Source organism: Rhinoraja longicauda, chromosome 24 (assembly GCF_053455715.1).
Source record: "Rhinoraja longicauda isolate Sanriku21f chromosome 24, sRhiLon1.1, whole genome shotgun sequence".
Lineage (NCBI taxonomy): Eukaryota > Metazoa > Chordata > Chondrichthyes > Rajiformes > Arhynchobatidae > Rhinoraja > Rhinoraja longicauda.
In genome coordinates, this window is record NC_135976.1 from 9,766,572 (window position 1) to 9,782,025 (window position 15,454).

At 43.0% G+C, this 15,454-nt stretch overlaps 1 protein-coding gene across 1 annotated transcript in view; it reads left to right on the forward strand.

The window, feature by feature from the left end:
- Nucleotides 1-14,719, forward strand: part of LOC144605420 (tetraspanin-18-like) — a 134,480-nt gene extending 119,761 nt beyond the window's left edge. Inside the window, 6 exon segments of the mRNA XM_078420643.1 lie at nucleotides 248-442; nucleotides 4,846-4,920; nucleotides 5,015-5,113; nucleotides 6,005-6,184; nucleotides 9,802-9,885; nucleotides 10,012-14,719. Coding sequence (XP_078276769.1) covers nucleotides 248-442; nucleotides 4,846-4,920; nucleotides 5,015-5,113; nucleotides 6,005-6,184; nucleotides 9,802-9,885; nucleotides 10,012-10,059 — 681 coding nt within the window. The 3' untranslated portion in view covers nucleotides 10,060-14,719.
- Nucleotides 14,720-15,454: the final 735 nt, after the last annotated feature.

A 15,454-nucleotide genomic window follows, 5' to 3' on the forward strand; every position in this document is an offset into this window, starting at 1 on the left:
GAAAGCATGTTAAATCCTGTGTCCATGGCAACGACCATTGTTATTCAATAATTTTAATCAAATGCATACTGTGTCATTTTTATTAAAGTCTAGATTGCAGCTTAATGGGATATTTAAAAGGATACTTCATCTTAGAAACGTTAATGACATTTTATCCAGGGGTCGTGGAGATAATTTGCAGAATTCTCAGGGAGTTGTAATGCAGGAGGTTGGACCTCTGTAATAACATTGCTCTGGTTTGTTGCAGGCAGGAGGGATCTGTTTGCTCGGAGTTGGCATTTGGGTGACAACCAACCCCAATGGCTTCAAGAACATTGTGGCTACAAACCCATTAATATATACAGGGGCCTACATCATCCTGTCAGTCGGGGTCATTCTCTTCTTCCTAGGCTTCCTAGGCTGCTGGGGAACAATCCGAGAGAGCAAGCAACTGTTGATGACAGTATGTACAGCAACTCAACATCCTTTAAATTATTATTTTTTAATTGTTCAGAGGTATATGAATGACTGCTAACCATTCAAGTTGTATTTCACTCAAGCAATATTCCAATGCCCTGATTCATAATCAATGTTGCAAGTGCACAAATTCTATCGGGGGACATCACAGCATGGTTTGGGAACAGCTCCGTCCATGACTGCAAGAAATTGTGGATTCAGCACAGAGCATCACACAAAGCAACCTCCCTTCCATTGACTCCATTTACACCTCACACTGCCTCGGCAAGGCCACCAGCATAATCAAGGATGAGTTGCTCCCCGGTCACTCCCTCTTCATCCCTCTCTCCCATCAGGCAAGATGTACAGTATGGAAGTGTGGAAACGCACACATCCAGATTCAGGGGCAGTTTCTTCCCAGCTGTTATCAGGCAACTGAACCATCCTACCAATAATTAGAAAGAGTCCTGACCTACGATCTACCTCATTGGAGACCCTCAGACTATCTTTGATCAGACTTTACTGGACTTTATCTTGCATTAAACATTATTCATGTTATTCCCTTTATCATGTGTTTGTACACTATGGATGGCTCGATTGTAATTATGTATTGTCTTTCTGCTGACTGGCTAGCACTCAACAAAAGCGTTTCACTGCATCTTGGTACACATGGCAATAAACTAAACTCAAACCCAAGTGCAAAAACAGGAGTTTTTCCTAAACTTACCCATTTTTAAATTTTAATTCAAGTGACGTATGGCTGGCAGGGCCAAGATTTATTGTCCATTGCTTCACAGCTCTTGAGAAGGTACAGCAGTTTGGGTGCTACAGAATAGGTTGTTTTGCCATTTCTGAGGGAATTTAAGTATCAACCACCATGCCACATTCCCGTAGTCTCACGTAAACCGTCAATTTATCTACCCCAGGTAGAATTTGTGAACCAGGTTCACCGAATGATAAACCAATACTTTCGCGGTCATCATTACTAGTGTTTACTTTTGGAATGGCACAGAGCTCATTGCACCTGAATCCTGGGTACAATCTTCACTTTGGGTGCTGGCTGTGTGAACCTTTGTACATTCTTCCTGTCAATGCTTGTGTTTCCTCCAGGGGCTCTGGTTTCCTCCCACATCCTGAAGATGTGTAGGTTCATAGGTTGTGTGGAAAGAACTGCAGATGGTGGTTTAAATCGAAGGTAGACACAAAAAGCTGGAGTAACTCAGCGGGTCAGGTAGCATCTCTGGAGGGATGGAATGGGTGACATTTCGGGTCGAGATGTTTCGGGTCTGAAGAAGCATCTCGACCCGAAACGTCACCCATTCCTTCTCTCCAGAGATGCTGCCTGACCCGCTGAGTTACTCCAGCTTTATGTGTCTACCTTAGGTTCATAGGTTAATTGACTGGTGTAAAGTGTTCCTTGAGGGGTAATCTCTAGGGGGTTGTTGAAGGGAATGTTGGGAGAATATAATGGATAAGTGTGGAAATGGGTGGTTGATTGCTGACATGATCCTTGCGGCCAAAGGGCTTGTTTCCATGCTGTATAACTTTATGACTCTAAGTTTAACTTCCTGGCCCATTAGTTCTGGACTTTGGATTAGTAGTCCAAAGTGCCATCATTCCCAAAGTGGCAACCTCTAATGCTATTTATAGTCTCTGAGGGCCTCCTTGGTGGTATTAACTTACCTTTAGTGGGTCCTGTAAAATATTGCCACACGCCCTAGGGCTTCAAAATATTGGCTCTTCCTTGGGTATTCCTGCGTAGTGGTGACACATTTCCAGAGGATCAGATTTGATGCATTTGTTTACACGGTTGCCTGGAGGCCATGAAATTGTAGGTTCCAATCCCAGTCAACAACTATCAACACAAAATAAGCTGAAAATTCTGGGTGGAATTCATGGGAGTACTACCTCGTCAGACATATCATCTTTCAAATAAGATGTTAAACTTCACTTTTTTGCTCTTTCTGGTGGAAGAAAAACTACGATGATCTTCAAAGAGCAGTTGTATCTAACAAAGGTTGTGCCAACACCATTATTATTTTCTACATCATCACAGTTGAAATCTTCCCTCTTCTTCTTCCTGCGTTTGAGGCAACAGAAGTTATGAAGCTGCTTCTGCTTCTGTTGTCTCGGTTGTCGTTCGCCTGACTGAGGTCAGTTGGCAGGGCTCACCAAGGGGATGTCGTCAACAGCAGTTGAAATGCAAAACTGCTGCAACTTATCCGTTTCTTACATTTTTGTCTCACTACCTCACAAAGAATTTCCTCCTTTGTCTTTCCCTTCTACCTTCCTTGACTCCAACAAACAAGAAGTTTAGGAATGAAGTTTCAGTATCCCCAGCCACCATTCCCATGTTATTTATTTTTAAATTAGTTTATTATTGTTACGTGTACAAAGATACAGTGAAATGCTTGTTTTGCAGGCTATCAGGTCAGAGCATATTATGCATGAGTACAATAGATCCTCTTCTGGAACAGCATGCTGACAGTTAACATGTTCCAGTGCCATCTTGCAACTTCCAAGTCTCTGAAAAGTCCGATCTTGGCCCAAGGAGATATGCAATTTCTTATTTTCTCACTTTACAGCCCGGTGTCCCAGTGGCACTGGATCCATGAGGTAGGGATCGGCCTGTCCCAGTGTGATGCCATCATGAGCCCTATATTGAATGGGAAGGTCAGCAGCTTCATGGGAAGACCAATGTGCAGGTTTTCCTGCAAGATCGCGCAGCGGTAGAGCAGGTGCTTTACAGCGGCAGAGACCTGGGTTTGATCCTGATTACGGGTGCTGTCTGTATGGAGTTTGCACGTTCTCCCTGTGACTGTACGGGTTTTCTCTGGGAGCTCCAGTTTCCCCCCCACACTCCAAAGACGTGCAGGTTTGTAGGCTAATTGGCTTGGTAAAATTGTAAAACTTGTCCCTGGTGTGTGTCGGATAGTGTTAGTGTGCGGGGATCGCTGGTCGGCTAAAAATGTAAATACACTGATTGCCTCATTATTGATGGGTTTAAATTTTGGAAATCTTTTCCCAGCACCATTTGGACTGGAGAGGTTCAGGAAGGCGAATGAGCAATAAAAGCTGGCTGAGCCAGTGATTCCCATAGCCAATAAAATGAATATAAAGATAAACTCTTTGTCTTCCTTCTTTTTTATTGCCAGTGTTCTTCACTTTACCTCTTACCCCTTCATCCAAGGTCCACAATTATTATACACTTAACTAAATAAGACCAAATCTGAATTCTTTGAAAATAAGGATTTAATGCAGATGTGTTTCTTTGAGAAGCACATTCCTGGCGTCTATTTTTGGGAATCTTTTCTCCAGTTTATGAGCAGCCCCTACTGGTGATTCCAGTTCATCTGTATTATTTCTTGTATCGTTTATACAGCGTTACATCATGTACTGTGCCAATTTATTTTAATGAGATTTGCTTAATTTTCCTAAACTCAAGTCAAATCTTCACTTTTGAATAAAAAAAATCATTTTGTATCTTACATTAATAATGTCCATATGTGCTTTAAACCCTCTCCCATATAAAGTGGTAGAGATTGATAACTTTGTAACTGATTGTATACGAGACAAGTTGACTAGCTTCAGAAATCACAGTTGCTCGGCAGTGGAGTTGCTGCCTTACAGTTCCAGAGACCGGGTTTGATCCTGACTATGGGTGCTGACTGTCTGCTGTCTGCTGAGTTTGTACGTTCTTCCCGTGACCGCATGGGTTTTATCCGGGTGCTCCAGTTTCCTCACACACTCCAAAGACGTACAGGTTTGGAGATTAATTCGCTTTGGTAAAATTCTAAAAATTGTCCCGAGTGTGTGTAGGATAGTGTTAGTGTGCGGGGATCGCTGGTCGGCATGGACTCAGTGGGCTGATGGGCCTGTTTCCCTGCTGTATCTGTAAAGTCTAAAGTCTAACTGCAGTGGCTGGAAGTATTGAAAGCCCCAGGAAGGCAGGAAAAAGAACACCCTGAAATAGGAAGCTGTTCATCAAGTTCTGTAAGAAAATAACTGCAGATGCTGGTACAAATAGAAGGTATTTATTCACAAAATGCTGGAGTAACTCAGCAGGTCAGGCAGCATCTCGGGAGAGAAGGAATGGGCGACGTTTCGGGTCGAGACCCTTCTTCAGACTGATGCTTTGTCCCGCCCCCCTGACATCAGTCTGAAGATTGGTCTCGACCCGAAATGTCGCCCATTCCTTCTCTCCTGAGATGCTGCCTGACCTGCTGAGTTACTCCAGCATTTTGTGAATAAATGTTCATCAAGTTCAATATCTCTGGTTTGATATGCTTGATGTTTCATTTCTTAAATAGGAATTGAACTTTCATGTGCACTGTCGTGACTTTGCTCTTCCTCACACCATGGCTCTAATGGTAATTTAAAAATTAATCCGCTGTCTCCTGTCATTTGCAGTTTTTGCTGCTTGTTCTGATCATTTTCATCCTGGAATTGGTCGCGGCCGTCCTTGCATTCGTCTTCAGAAAGCAGGTATGTGCAATCACCAGAAACAAAAACTCTTACCTCTCAGCCATTTGCTCAAGGTTATGGTGTACCAAATAACAACACTCTCATTTATATTTAGATACGAAAAGATTACTTTTTAAAAGAATTGCAGATGAAATATAAAGGGGACAATTCTACCGATGTCTTTTCGAAGACCTGGAACGTAATTATGATGGATGTAAGTTTATTTTAATGAAGGAAATCCCTGCTTCCCGTTCCCCAAAGGCACTGTTCAATGCTCAATAGATGTTCAATAGGTATCAGCTGCCAACTTGGGCCTCAACCAAGTGCGTCTCAACGTCCAGCTTGGCCTTGCAATGCATTTCAACTGACAACGTTCATTTATTGGGTGAAGGTTCAAAGGACAGTTCTCCTGACCAAAGGACATTTCTTGTCTAGCCTGGGAGCAATGGTGCTGGTTGTGATTCATGGACAACATTCTTAGACAAGACCATCTTACTCATCTTGACCTATGGACTCACGAAAGCTGATAGCCATCAGGTCAGCCAAGGCTATTGTTAGATTGGTATTTTACGCTGTTTATGCTTCAAAACCTTTTCCACTGGGATTGTGGAACATTATTATTATAATGTTACCACATTCTCCACATGCTCCCATATCTGCAACTCCCCCCCCCCTCCCTCCCCACATTTGTAAATGCTGTGTGACGAGATGTTTAAGAACTCACTGTGTTGCACTGCCTGAACTCACTGAGAAACAGGCCATTCTGCGCATGAAATGTGGTCATGACACTATTGGTCTAATCCCACTTGCTTCTCTTTTAATATTCACCTTTTAATATCCCTCTTTGTTAAGGTGAATTTGTATCAAAGGCAGGTAGTTGAGGCCAGTTCATTGGCTATATTTAAGAGGGAGTTAGATGTGGCCCTTGTGGCTAAAGGGATCAGGGGGTATGGAGAGAAGGCAGGTACGGGATACTGAGTTGGATGATCAGCCATGATCATATTGAATGGCGGTGCGTACAGGCTCGAAGGGCCGAATGGCCTACTCCTGCACCTATTTTCTATGTTTCTATGTTTTCTATAACAGTCATGACTTGTCATTGCAGTTCTCCTGTTGTGGTGTAAATGGACCTCGAGACTTTGGACAGAATTCCACTTTCTACTGGCTTTTCCCAAACAGATTGCTCCCCGAATCGTGCTGCAAGAGGAATAGGGCATCTCCACTGGAGGATGTCCTGGATAAGAGCAGATGTGGACAAGGAGACGCTGGCTACATAAACAACAAGGTAAATGAGTCTGTTGTATTCAATAGCTCCTCGTGTACCAGATCTGCCATCCCTGGAACTGGTCTGGTGAATCTTTGCTGTACTCCTTCTATAACAAGTCTATGCTTCCTGAGAAAACAACATTAAGATTGTACACAACACTCTGAGTGAAGCGTCTTGCCCAAAACGTCTCCTATTCCTTTTCTCCGGATATGCTGCCGGACCTGCTGAGTTACTCCAGCACTCTGTGGTCTCACCAAGAACTCTTATAAATGTAATGAGACATCTTCATTCTTATACTCAAATCTTTTTACAATGAGAGTAATTTCCTTTTCTATTTCCCCTCTATTCTTGCATATTAATTTGGTTTAGTTTAGAGTTACAGCATGGAAACAGGCTCTTCGGCCTACCGAGTCCAAGCTGACCATTGATCACCCATTCACACTAGTTCTACGTTATTCCACTTTTGCTTCCACTCCCTACACACTAGGGGGAATTTACAGTCCGACGAACCTACAAACCCACATGTCTTTGGGATGTGGGAGGAAACTGGAGCACCCAGAGGAAACACATGCACCCGGGGTCAGGATCGAACCTGGGTATCTGGCGTTGTGACTCAGCAGCACTACCAGCTGCGCTACTCTGCCACCCTGTGAATTGTTCACAAGGACTCTCAGGTCCCTTTGAAAATTAATAAGTCCAATCTCTCACCATTTTAAAACGACTCAGTGTTTCTGCTTTGTTTTTACCAGTTAGGTTATCCTGACATTTTGCAAAATGTTTCGTCATTTGGTAAGTTAGAGCCCAATCACTCAGCTTATTGACATCAGCTTAAACCGTCTTTGCATTCTCATCACTACTCACCTCAGTAGTAGCATCTGCTGCCAAGGAGAAGGACATAAAGTTTGTTGCCACATCCTTCCACCGCGGAGAAAAGTTAGTTCAGTCCAGAGATACAACGTGAAAGCAGGCCCTTTGGCCCACTGAGTCCGCACTGACCAACGATCACCCATACACTACTTCTATCCTACACATCAGGGACAATTTACAGAAGCCAATTAACCTACAAACCTGCTCGTCTTTGGAGTGTGGGAGGAAACCGGAGCACCTGGAGAAAACCCACACGGTCACAGGGAGAATGTACAAACTCCACACAAACAGCACCCCTAGTCAAGTTCAAACCCAGGTCTCTGGCGCCGTAAGGCAGAACTCTACTGCTGTGCCACTGTGCTGCCAAAAATGCCACCACCTAAACCTAGCACTGATCAGTCATGTGGTTCAAATTTGTTTTTCCTTTAAAAGTCTGAAACTTTGGGACACAACAACAACATCCCACATGCTAATAACACGCAGTCTTTCACAAAATCTCCATCTGTGAATATCTGACAAGTCTTGGATTTTAATGAAGCTACTTCCTAGTTTCCCCTTTGGATGGCTTCTGACTTTCTCCTTTAAATGGTAGAGATCTTTTCTCTGAAACATGCAACAAAAATAGAGAAATCACTGGAGAAGCGCAGCATGTTGGCAGGCAGGCAACGTTTCTGATCTGTGACATTTAGCTTTAGTTTTTAGTTTTAAAGACACAGCAGTATCCATGGTCACGTCGACCATTGATCACCCATTTATACTAGTTCTATGTTATCCCACTTTCTCATCCACTTCCTACACATTAAGGGCAATTTGCAAAGGCCAATTAATCTCCAAGCCAGCACGTTTTTGGGACCTGGGGGGGGGGGAATCCAGAGCACCCGGAGGAAACACACGGAGTCACAGAGAGAATGTGCAAAGTCCACACAAACAGCATCTGAGGTCAGGATCAAACCAAATTATCTTGCTTCTCAAGGTCTCTGCTATTCCTTCAGTGCTCCCTTAATGACTTTGCTGTTCCCTCACCCCCACAGTTTCTTCTCGTACCTTGGAGCTACCTCACTTCTCACTGTATCCATTGTGCCTTTACTCTTCAGAGTCTCTTTGAGACCCTTGGGGCTCCATCACTATCAGAACCATCCCCTTATTCCCTCACTCCTCATTATCTCTATCTCCTTTTCTCTGCCTTAATGTCCTCTTGGGTTTTTGTTTAAGATCCAAGCCCCGTTCTAGTTAAACAGGGTTAATACTTGAATCTGCAATGGGAAGACAAGAACTAGGATCCTGTGGACACCTTGACACAGGCTGAAACATTGTGGCACTGGATGTAGTCCACTGGGTGTCAGGACCACAATCCTACACAGTCACGGTTATAAGCGGAGCAGACAAAGTGCACCTCAAACAGCCTTTGTTGAGAGGTTAGAGAGTCATAATCAAACAGCATGGACACTGGCCCCTCGAGCCCACTCCGGCCAACATGCCCCAACTACACTAGTCACACATGCCCATGCTTGACACGTAACCCTCTAAACCTATCCTATCCATGTACCTGTCCAAATGTCTCTTAAATGACAGTATGATAGTATCTGCCTCAACTACATCCTCTGATAGGCTTGTTCCATATACCCACCACCCTATGTGTAAAAATAGTCCCCCCTCAGACTTCTTTTAAATCTTTTCCCCCTCACCTTAAATTGTTTCCCCCCCCCTTACCTTAGATTGTTTCATCATAAATGTTTGAGTCTCCTGAACAGAAGTGGCATGCAGCAAGGGCTGTTTTTGCTGCATCTTCCTGAACCCAATAATAACCAGATGATTAACCACATGTAGATCTCACCCCTGTAACCTGTCATTGCTCTCCGTGATTCTTGATTAGTACATGCGTCAATGGTTATGGGGAGAAGGTAGGAGAATGGGGTTGGGTGGGAGAGATAGATCAGCCCCGATTGAATGGCAGAGTGGAATTGATGGGCCGAATGGCCTAATTCCGCCCCTATAACTTATGAACCTATGAACTTTTGAGGTGCCAGGGTCTGAGCTGTTGGATCTGTGTGTCAGAGTCCTTCTCTTCTTTATCTGGTAACCCAGGCCAGGTAGTGTTAGTACTTCCTGGCTATCTGAAATGAAAAGCCAAGCAAGTTATGGCGAGGCTGAGGAGAGAAACCAGGCAAATGGAGCAAGCGGACGCCATCTGAATCTTGTGTAGGAAGGAACTGCAGATGGTGGTTTAAACTGAAGATAGACACAAAAAGCTGGAGTAACTCAACGGGTCAGACAGCATCTCTGGAGGAAAGGAATAGGTGACGTTTTGGGTCGAGACCCTTCATCAGACTATCTCTGAATCTTGTTAGGATGGAAGTGAATGTAAAATGAGGGAGACAATAGACAATAGACAATAGGTGCAGGAGGAGGCCATTCGGCCCTTCGAGCCAGCACCGCCATTCAATGTGATCATGGCTGATCATTCTTAATCAGTACCCCATTCCTGCCTTCTCCCCATACCCCCTTGTTGGGTGTGAGGAGAATGACGAGACACGAGTGTACTTTCATCTCCAATGGTCTACAGTTCTCTTGTGGCTGTTCCCTCCGTGCCATTCTCTCAGCTGCCACAGAGAGATGACTAGCAGAGCTGGGTCATCATTGACAGCACCCAGAGCTTGTGGGTGTAGGACAGGTCCCCCACTCAAGATGTTCATGATTTATTGCACTGTGTTACATATTGCACTGTGTTTCCCTATATGTGAAGCCTATATTTATCTTTACTTTTTCAGGGATGTTTCTCAATGATTGCAGAGAATTTTCAGAACTACGTCCATTTAATTGGCGCCTTCAGTATAGTAGTACTCTTAATTGAGGTAAGCTGGTGGACTTTAAAAGACCATGCGCTATTGTAATGGGTCAAATGATGGCTGACTCCATTTTATTTATGATTTATGATGTGCCACTGCATTGAATAAAATCTGGTTCCATCTTCTTTGCAGCTTTGTGCAATGGCTTTTGCAATCTTCATATACCGGACCTATAACTAATATTGGTTATCGTCAGGCCAAAGGAATAAAGATATAGTTCCAGTCACTTTAAACAGAACACAAGGCAGCATGAGAAATCCTACACTATCTGATCAACAACTGAATGGATGAGCATAGCTGGCAATGAGCTACTCAAGCTACAATCAAAACATGGCTGAAATTGGCTTTGAGGAGCAACAAGGAAACGCAAGCAAGATAAAACATAACCATCTTTATACTTTTGTCCAAGTCTATCCAATTTTGATACTTCTTTTGACAATACTCTATGCATTCAGAATTACTGCCCTTTATTCAATGGGTTCATGGTCAGGTTTCAAAGTAAAGTGAAATTAATTATTTTACAATGAAATAGATAATATTGTAAAATTAATTTTCATATTTTTTTCTGTAAAAATAGTTGTAATAGTGATTGTGCTTTTGACTCTCAACCTGAATGCATGCAGTGAAAATTACCCTTTTAATTTATTATCCCCCATTGCACTTTGTAGTTTCCACCTCACCGCTCTTTCAGTCCCCCAACAAATAGCAGCGAGCAAGTTTTGTGTTTTTGAGACAGTTTGTGAGAAGACCAGAGTAATACGTGGCATCTTTCTCAATTAGACCTTCAGTCCCACACTACAATCCCTTCTCCGCGTCCAGTGTGAAATTCAACTTGGTTGCCTCGCCACGCAAGCCATCCTGTAGAGAATGGAAATCCGCCCCTCCCAAAATCCCATCAAACAACGGGCTCTCTGTGATCCTGCTGGACAGTGCATAAACATGTCAGAAATGAGTTAGTTTATGGTTCCTGCTGCCTCTGTAGGAACAGTGTTTTCCAGTGAGTTTTTCTCTGCAAGTTAAAGGAGAGAGGTTCTTTTTTTTAGTCATGCACTGGATTTTATCACCTTGTTCTGGTGGTGCACACATGCACATACACACAGAAATCAACTTCAATGCAGAGTATGGAAAAACGGCAACAGAAGACATCGCATATTTTTCACGCTAAAATTTATTTATTATGCTATGCCATTAGATCTTTGTTCTCAATGCTGGTCAGTCCTCTGTGTATCGAAAACCTTTAAAATGATTCAGATCGAGACTTAATGAGGCATTCATTCCACTGGCAATGCCTTAAGATTTCTAATGCAAACATAAATTTACCTTTAAATTCCCACATTGATAATTCCTTGTGGTGTATGATACGGGCTGGGATCTGATACCAGAACCATAAACTGAACTTCTTATAAACTCTCAGAATAGACCGGATGATTACATTGTGCTGCTTCTCATGGTACTTTGCCTTAGACTGAGGCTAAACTACAGGGCCCAGATCTGGCGTATTGCTCTTACTAATGAAAGATATCACAAAAATGTATCTCTAGTTCTGCAGAACTATTCCAGGCTTCAGTGAGTTGTTAAATATATGACCCATTGACATGTAGAATAAACCCCCCTTAATAAAAGTATGTTGGGGTGAATACAGTTGACACCAGTAGCCTGGTTTGCTTTGTGAATCTTAATTCCGATCTCCACATCCATTAGATGTGTATCAGCTTTGACTCAGCATTCCTTTCAGTTATGAGACCTTAAGAGAGGAACACAACCATATCTTAATGGAAACACAAGGAACTGCAGTGTTGGAATCTTCAGCAAACACAAAAGGTGCTGGAGGAACTCAGAGAGTCAGGCATCTCAGAGAGGCAGGGAATGGACAAGATGGCGTTTCGTGTTGGGACCTTTCCTTAGACTGGAGAAAGTTCTGAAAAAGGGTCGGGGCCTGAAACGTCACCTATCTAGTTCCTCCACAGATGTCGCCGGACCCACTGAGTTCCTCCAGCACTTTGTGTTCATATCTTAGTGATGACCTCGGGTTTAAGCTGTCCTGCCCATTACAAGAAAGTTATTTGAACACAGATTTTAAATCAATCTCACCCTTCCTTGGTATAATGAAATAAGCATTCAGCCAAAGCATACCTCCCTCCTGGAATTTGGCCCCATTCACTTCAGGGCAGAGACCTTGGGTGCACCAGGTGAAAGGGAATACACCAGGTGGCTAATACCAGAGTGAGTGCAGTTTCAGAGACAAAAGATGAATTTGTACCCTCCCGAACTTAAAGTAGTAAATAGAGACCTTGCTGTCAACACCAAACTTATCTGCAATTTCCATTCTCTTTGATTTTTTAACTAAGTTGATAGCAGAGTTTTATTTGGATCTAACTGAATTATGACCCCCACGCTGGTTTATTTCAACGTTGTTTTCCTTGCATCATAACATATTATATAGTTTTGGAAATCGACATTTAACCATTTTGCCTTTCCTTTCCCTTTATATTTGATCTGCACAATAACCACTTATACAGAGTTCTCTATTCAATGTTACTAAAGATCAACATTAAAATGTTACTTCCAACAAAATTGTGACAATAGGTAATGATGTAAGTTACAACTAATGAGTGTATTTTGTATAAATGTAATTAATTTCTATAGAGTGGAGAGCAATTCAAATGAATCATTTCCAGCTGATGTTTCTTCCCATCTGAGGCATTCTCAGGATCGAGGATGTTTTGCTTGGCCTCATCAGGGTCTGAGGAGCCTGATGAGGCCAAGATAGGAACCATTGACTCTTCCACAGATGGGGTAGGACGTGCCGGATGGGATGAGTGGGCAGTAGGTAATGAGGAAGTGTGCTTCTTCAGCCATTAATGCAGGGCTACTATGAACTCCTGATGCACAGAATAACATAGTGTGAGTACTGTGGCCTGCGGAATGAAGCCTACTGCTAATTAATGCCTTGATGTGACTCCTACAAGAGAAGAGATCTTCTAGCACTCCATCCCTGCTCCACAACAAACTCCTTGATGCTTCCTAATGAGTTCCTGGAAATTGTGGGGTGCTTTCCATCTCAAGGAAGCCACCTTACTGCAAAGGTGGACATCATCAGTGAAATTCACCATCACCTTCAATGCACCGACACAGTATTTGAAGATCAAGAGCTCAGCGCAGACACAAAACTCATAGTTTGCTGGGCAGCATTGATCCCTGACCTCCTTCTGAGATCCGGTCCACGTGAAGGAGGCACCTCAAGAACTGGAGATGTGTGGAATCCTCCAAATTCATTGGAAGGATAAGTGAACTTTAGACTTTAGAGGTACAGTGCGGAAACAGGCCCTTCGGCCCATCGGGTCCGATCCGACCAGCAATCACCCGTACACTAGCACCATCCTACACACTGCACTGTTTTTACAATTTATACCAAAGCCAATTAACCTACAAACCTGTATGTCTTTGGAGTGTGGGAGGAAACTGGAGCACCCGGAGAAAACCCACGCAGGTCACAGGGAGAACGTACAAACTCTGTACAGACAGCACCTGGAATCAGTATCGAACTCAGGTGTCTGGCGCTGTAAGACAGCAATTCTACCGCTGCGCCACTGTGCCACCATCAACCAACATCAATATCCTTTGGGCCCACATCTCCAGGACTGTCGACATTTAGCATTTAATGTGATTTCTTTGTGGGGTGCCAATTAAAGTTTACATAATACTTACAAAACTTATGTTATCTAACATTTGGTTCAGGCAGAAGCCAAGCTGTTGAATTCAAATATATATATTTTAAATAATTGTTTAAATACAATTCCGATTAATAGTTTTTTTAAATGTTCCATTGAAATCTAATTCACTATTGCAATTTGAAGATGTCTACCAGTCTTTCTCAATCAGTATTTTTGTCTGGAACTTTCTAAGAGAGTTTATTAGCCCAGGCAGTTGCTATGGATTGTAAGGATTGTAAGAAGATGAAGGAACTACTTTGTGCTAAGTATCTTTGACAGTTGTAAAAATATATATTTATATATATTATATCACTGGTACAAATTTACTTGCTATATTATTGTTCAATAAATCCAGTAATAAGACAAAATATAAATCAATGTATGGTGTAGTATTATTATTTCTAGAAAGTGATGCTGGCATTGGACAAATTAGGAGCAACTGTAATTTGTAAATGCAAATTTACAGCATAAGAAATGGAGAATCCATATGTGTTGATAAGATCATCTCTCATTCACCCAACCTACTCAACCATTCCTCATCAGAAACCTAGTGAACCTTCTCCGAACTATCTCCAATGCAAGTAAAGAAAACCAAAAATGTCAGATGTCAGCAAGATTTCTCCTGCAGAGTTTATGCTGCAGGCGTCCAGCAGAGGGCAGGCAGCAACCAGCCGGCAATGTAAATCTGGACACCCAACAATGGTTTAACCCATTTGTTATCAAGGGAGTGTGCAGGAAGGAACTGCAGATGCTGGTTTACACCAAAGATAGACACAAAATGCTGGAGTAACTCAACGGGACAGGCAGCATCTGGAGTGAAGGAATGGGTGACATTTCGGGTCGAGACCCTTCTACACTGAGTAGCTCCTTCAGTACAGACTCCTTCACCCCAAGTGCGTGAAGGAGAGATATAGGAGGTCCTTCCTTCCCGCTGCTGTGAGACTGCACAACCAGCACTGCTCCCAGCAGACGAGTCAACAATAACAGTTAAGGAATACACAGTAAACTGATGACAATTTATCCTTGTCTTTACTTTTATTTATAATGAATGATCTTCTTGCTATCCACTTTGCTGCTGTAACACTGTAAATTTCCCCAGTGTGGGACGAATAAAGGAATATATTATTATTCTTCAGGGAGTCTTGAGTCAAGAGTGTTTAATCATGATATGTCATAGAGCCATAGAGTGATATAGTGTGGAAGCATGCCATCGGCCCAATTTGCCCACACCAACCAACGTGTCCTAGCTACACCAGTCCCACCTGCCTACGCTTGGTCCATATCCCTCCAAACCTGTCCTATCCATGTACCTGTCGAACTGTTTCTGAAATGTTGGGATAGTCCCACCCTCAACTACCTCCTCTGACAGCTTGTTCCATACACCCACCACCCTTTGTGTGAAAAAGTTACCCCTCAGATTCCGATTAAATCTTTTCCCCTTCACCTTGAACCTATGTCCTCGATTCTCCTACTCTGGGCAAGAGATTCTGTGCATCTACCCGATTTATTCCTCTCATGATTTTATACACCTCTACAAGATCACCCCTCATCTGCGCTCCAAGGAATAGAGACCCAGCCTACTCAAACTAATGTGTCAAAATGGAACAATGAAATTCTAACTTAACCCATTTGTTTCTGCTTGACTTCCAATGACCTCCGCTATCCGAGCCCCCACTCCCTCATCTTTACTATGGATGTTCAGTCACTCTACACCTCCATCCCCCACCAGGGAGGCCTTAATGCCCCCCGTTTCTACCTCGACCGCAGAACCATCCAATTTGCCTCTACTAACACTCTGCCTAGCGCAGCTGGTCCTCACCTTCAACAACTTCTCCTTTGACTCCTCTCACTTCCTCCAAGTC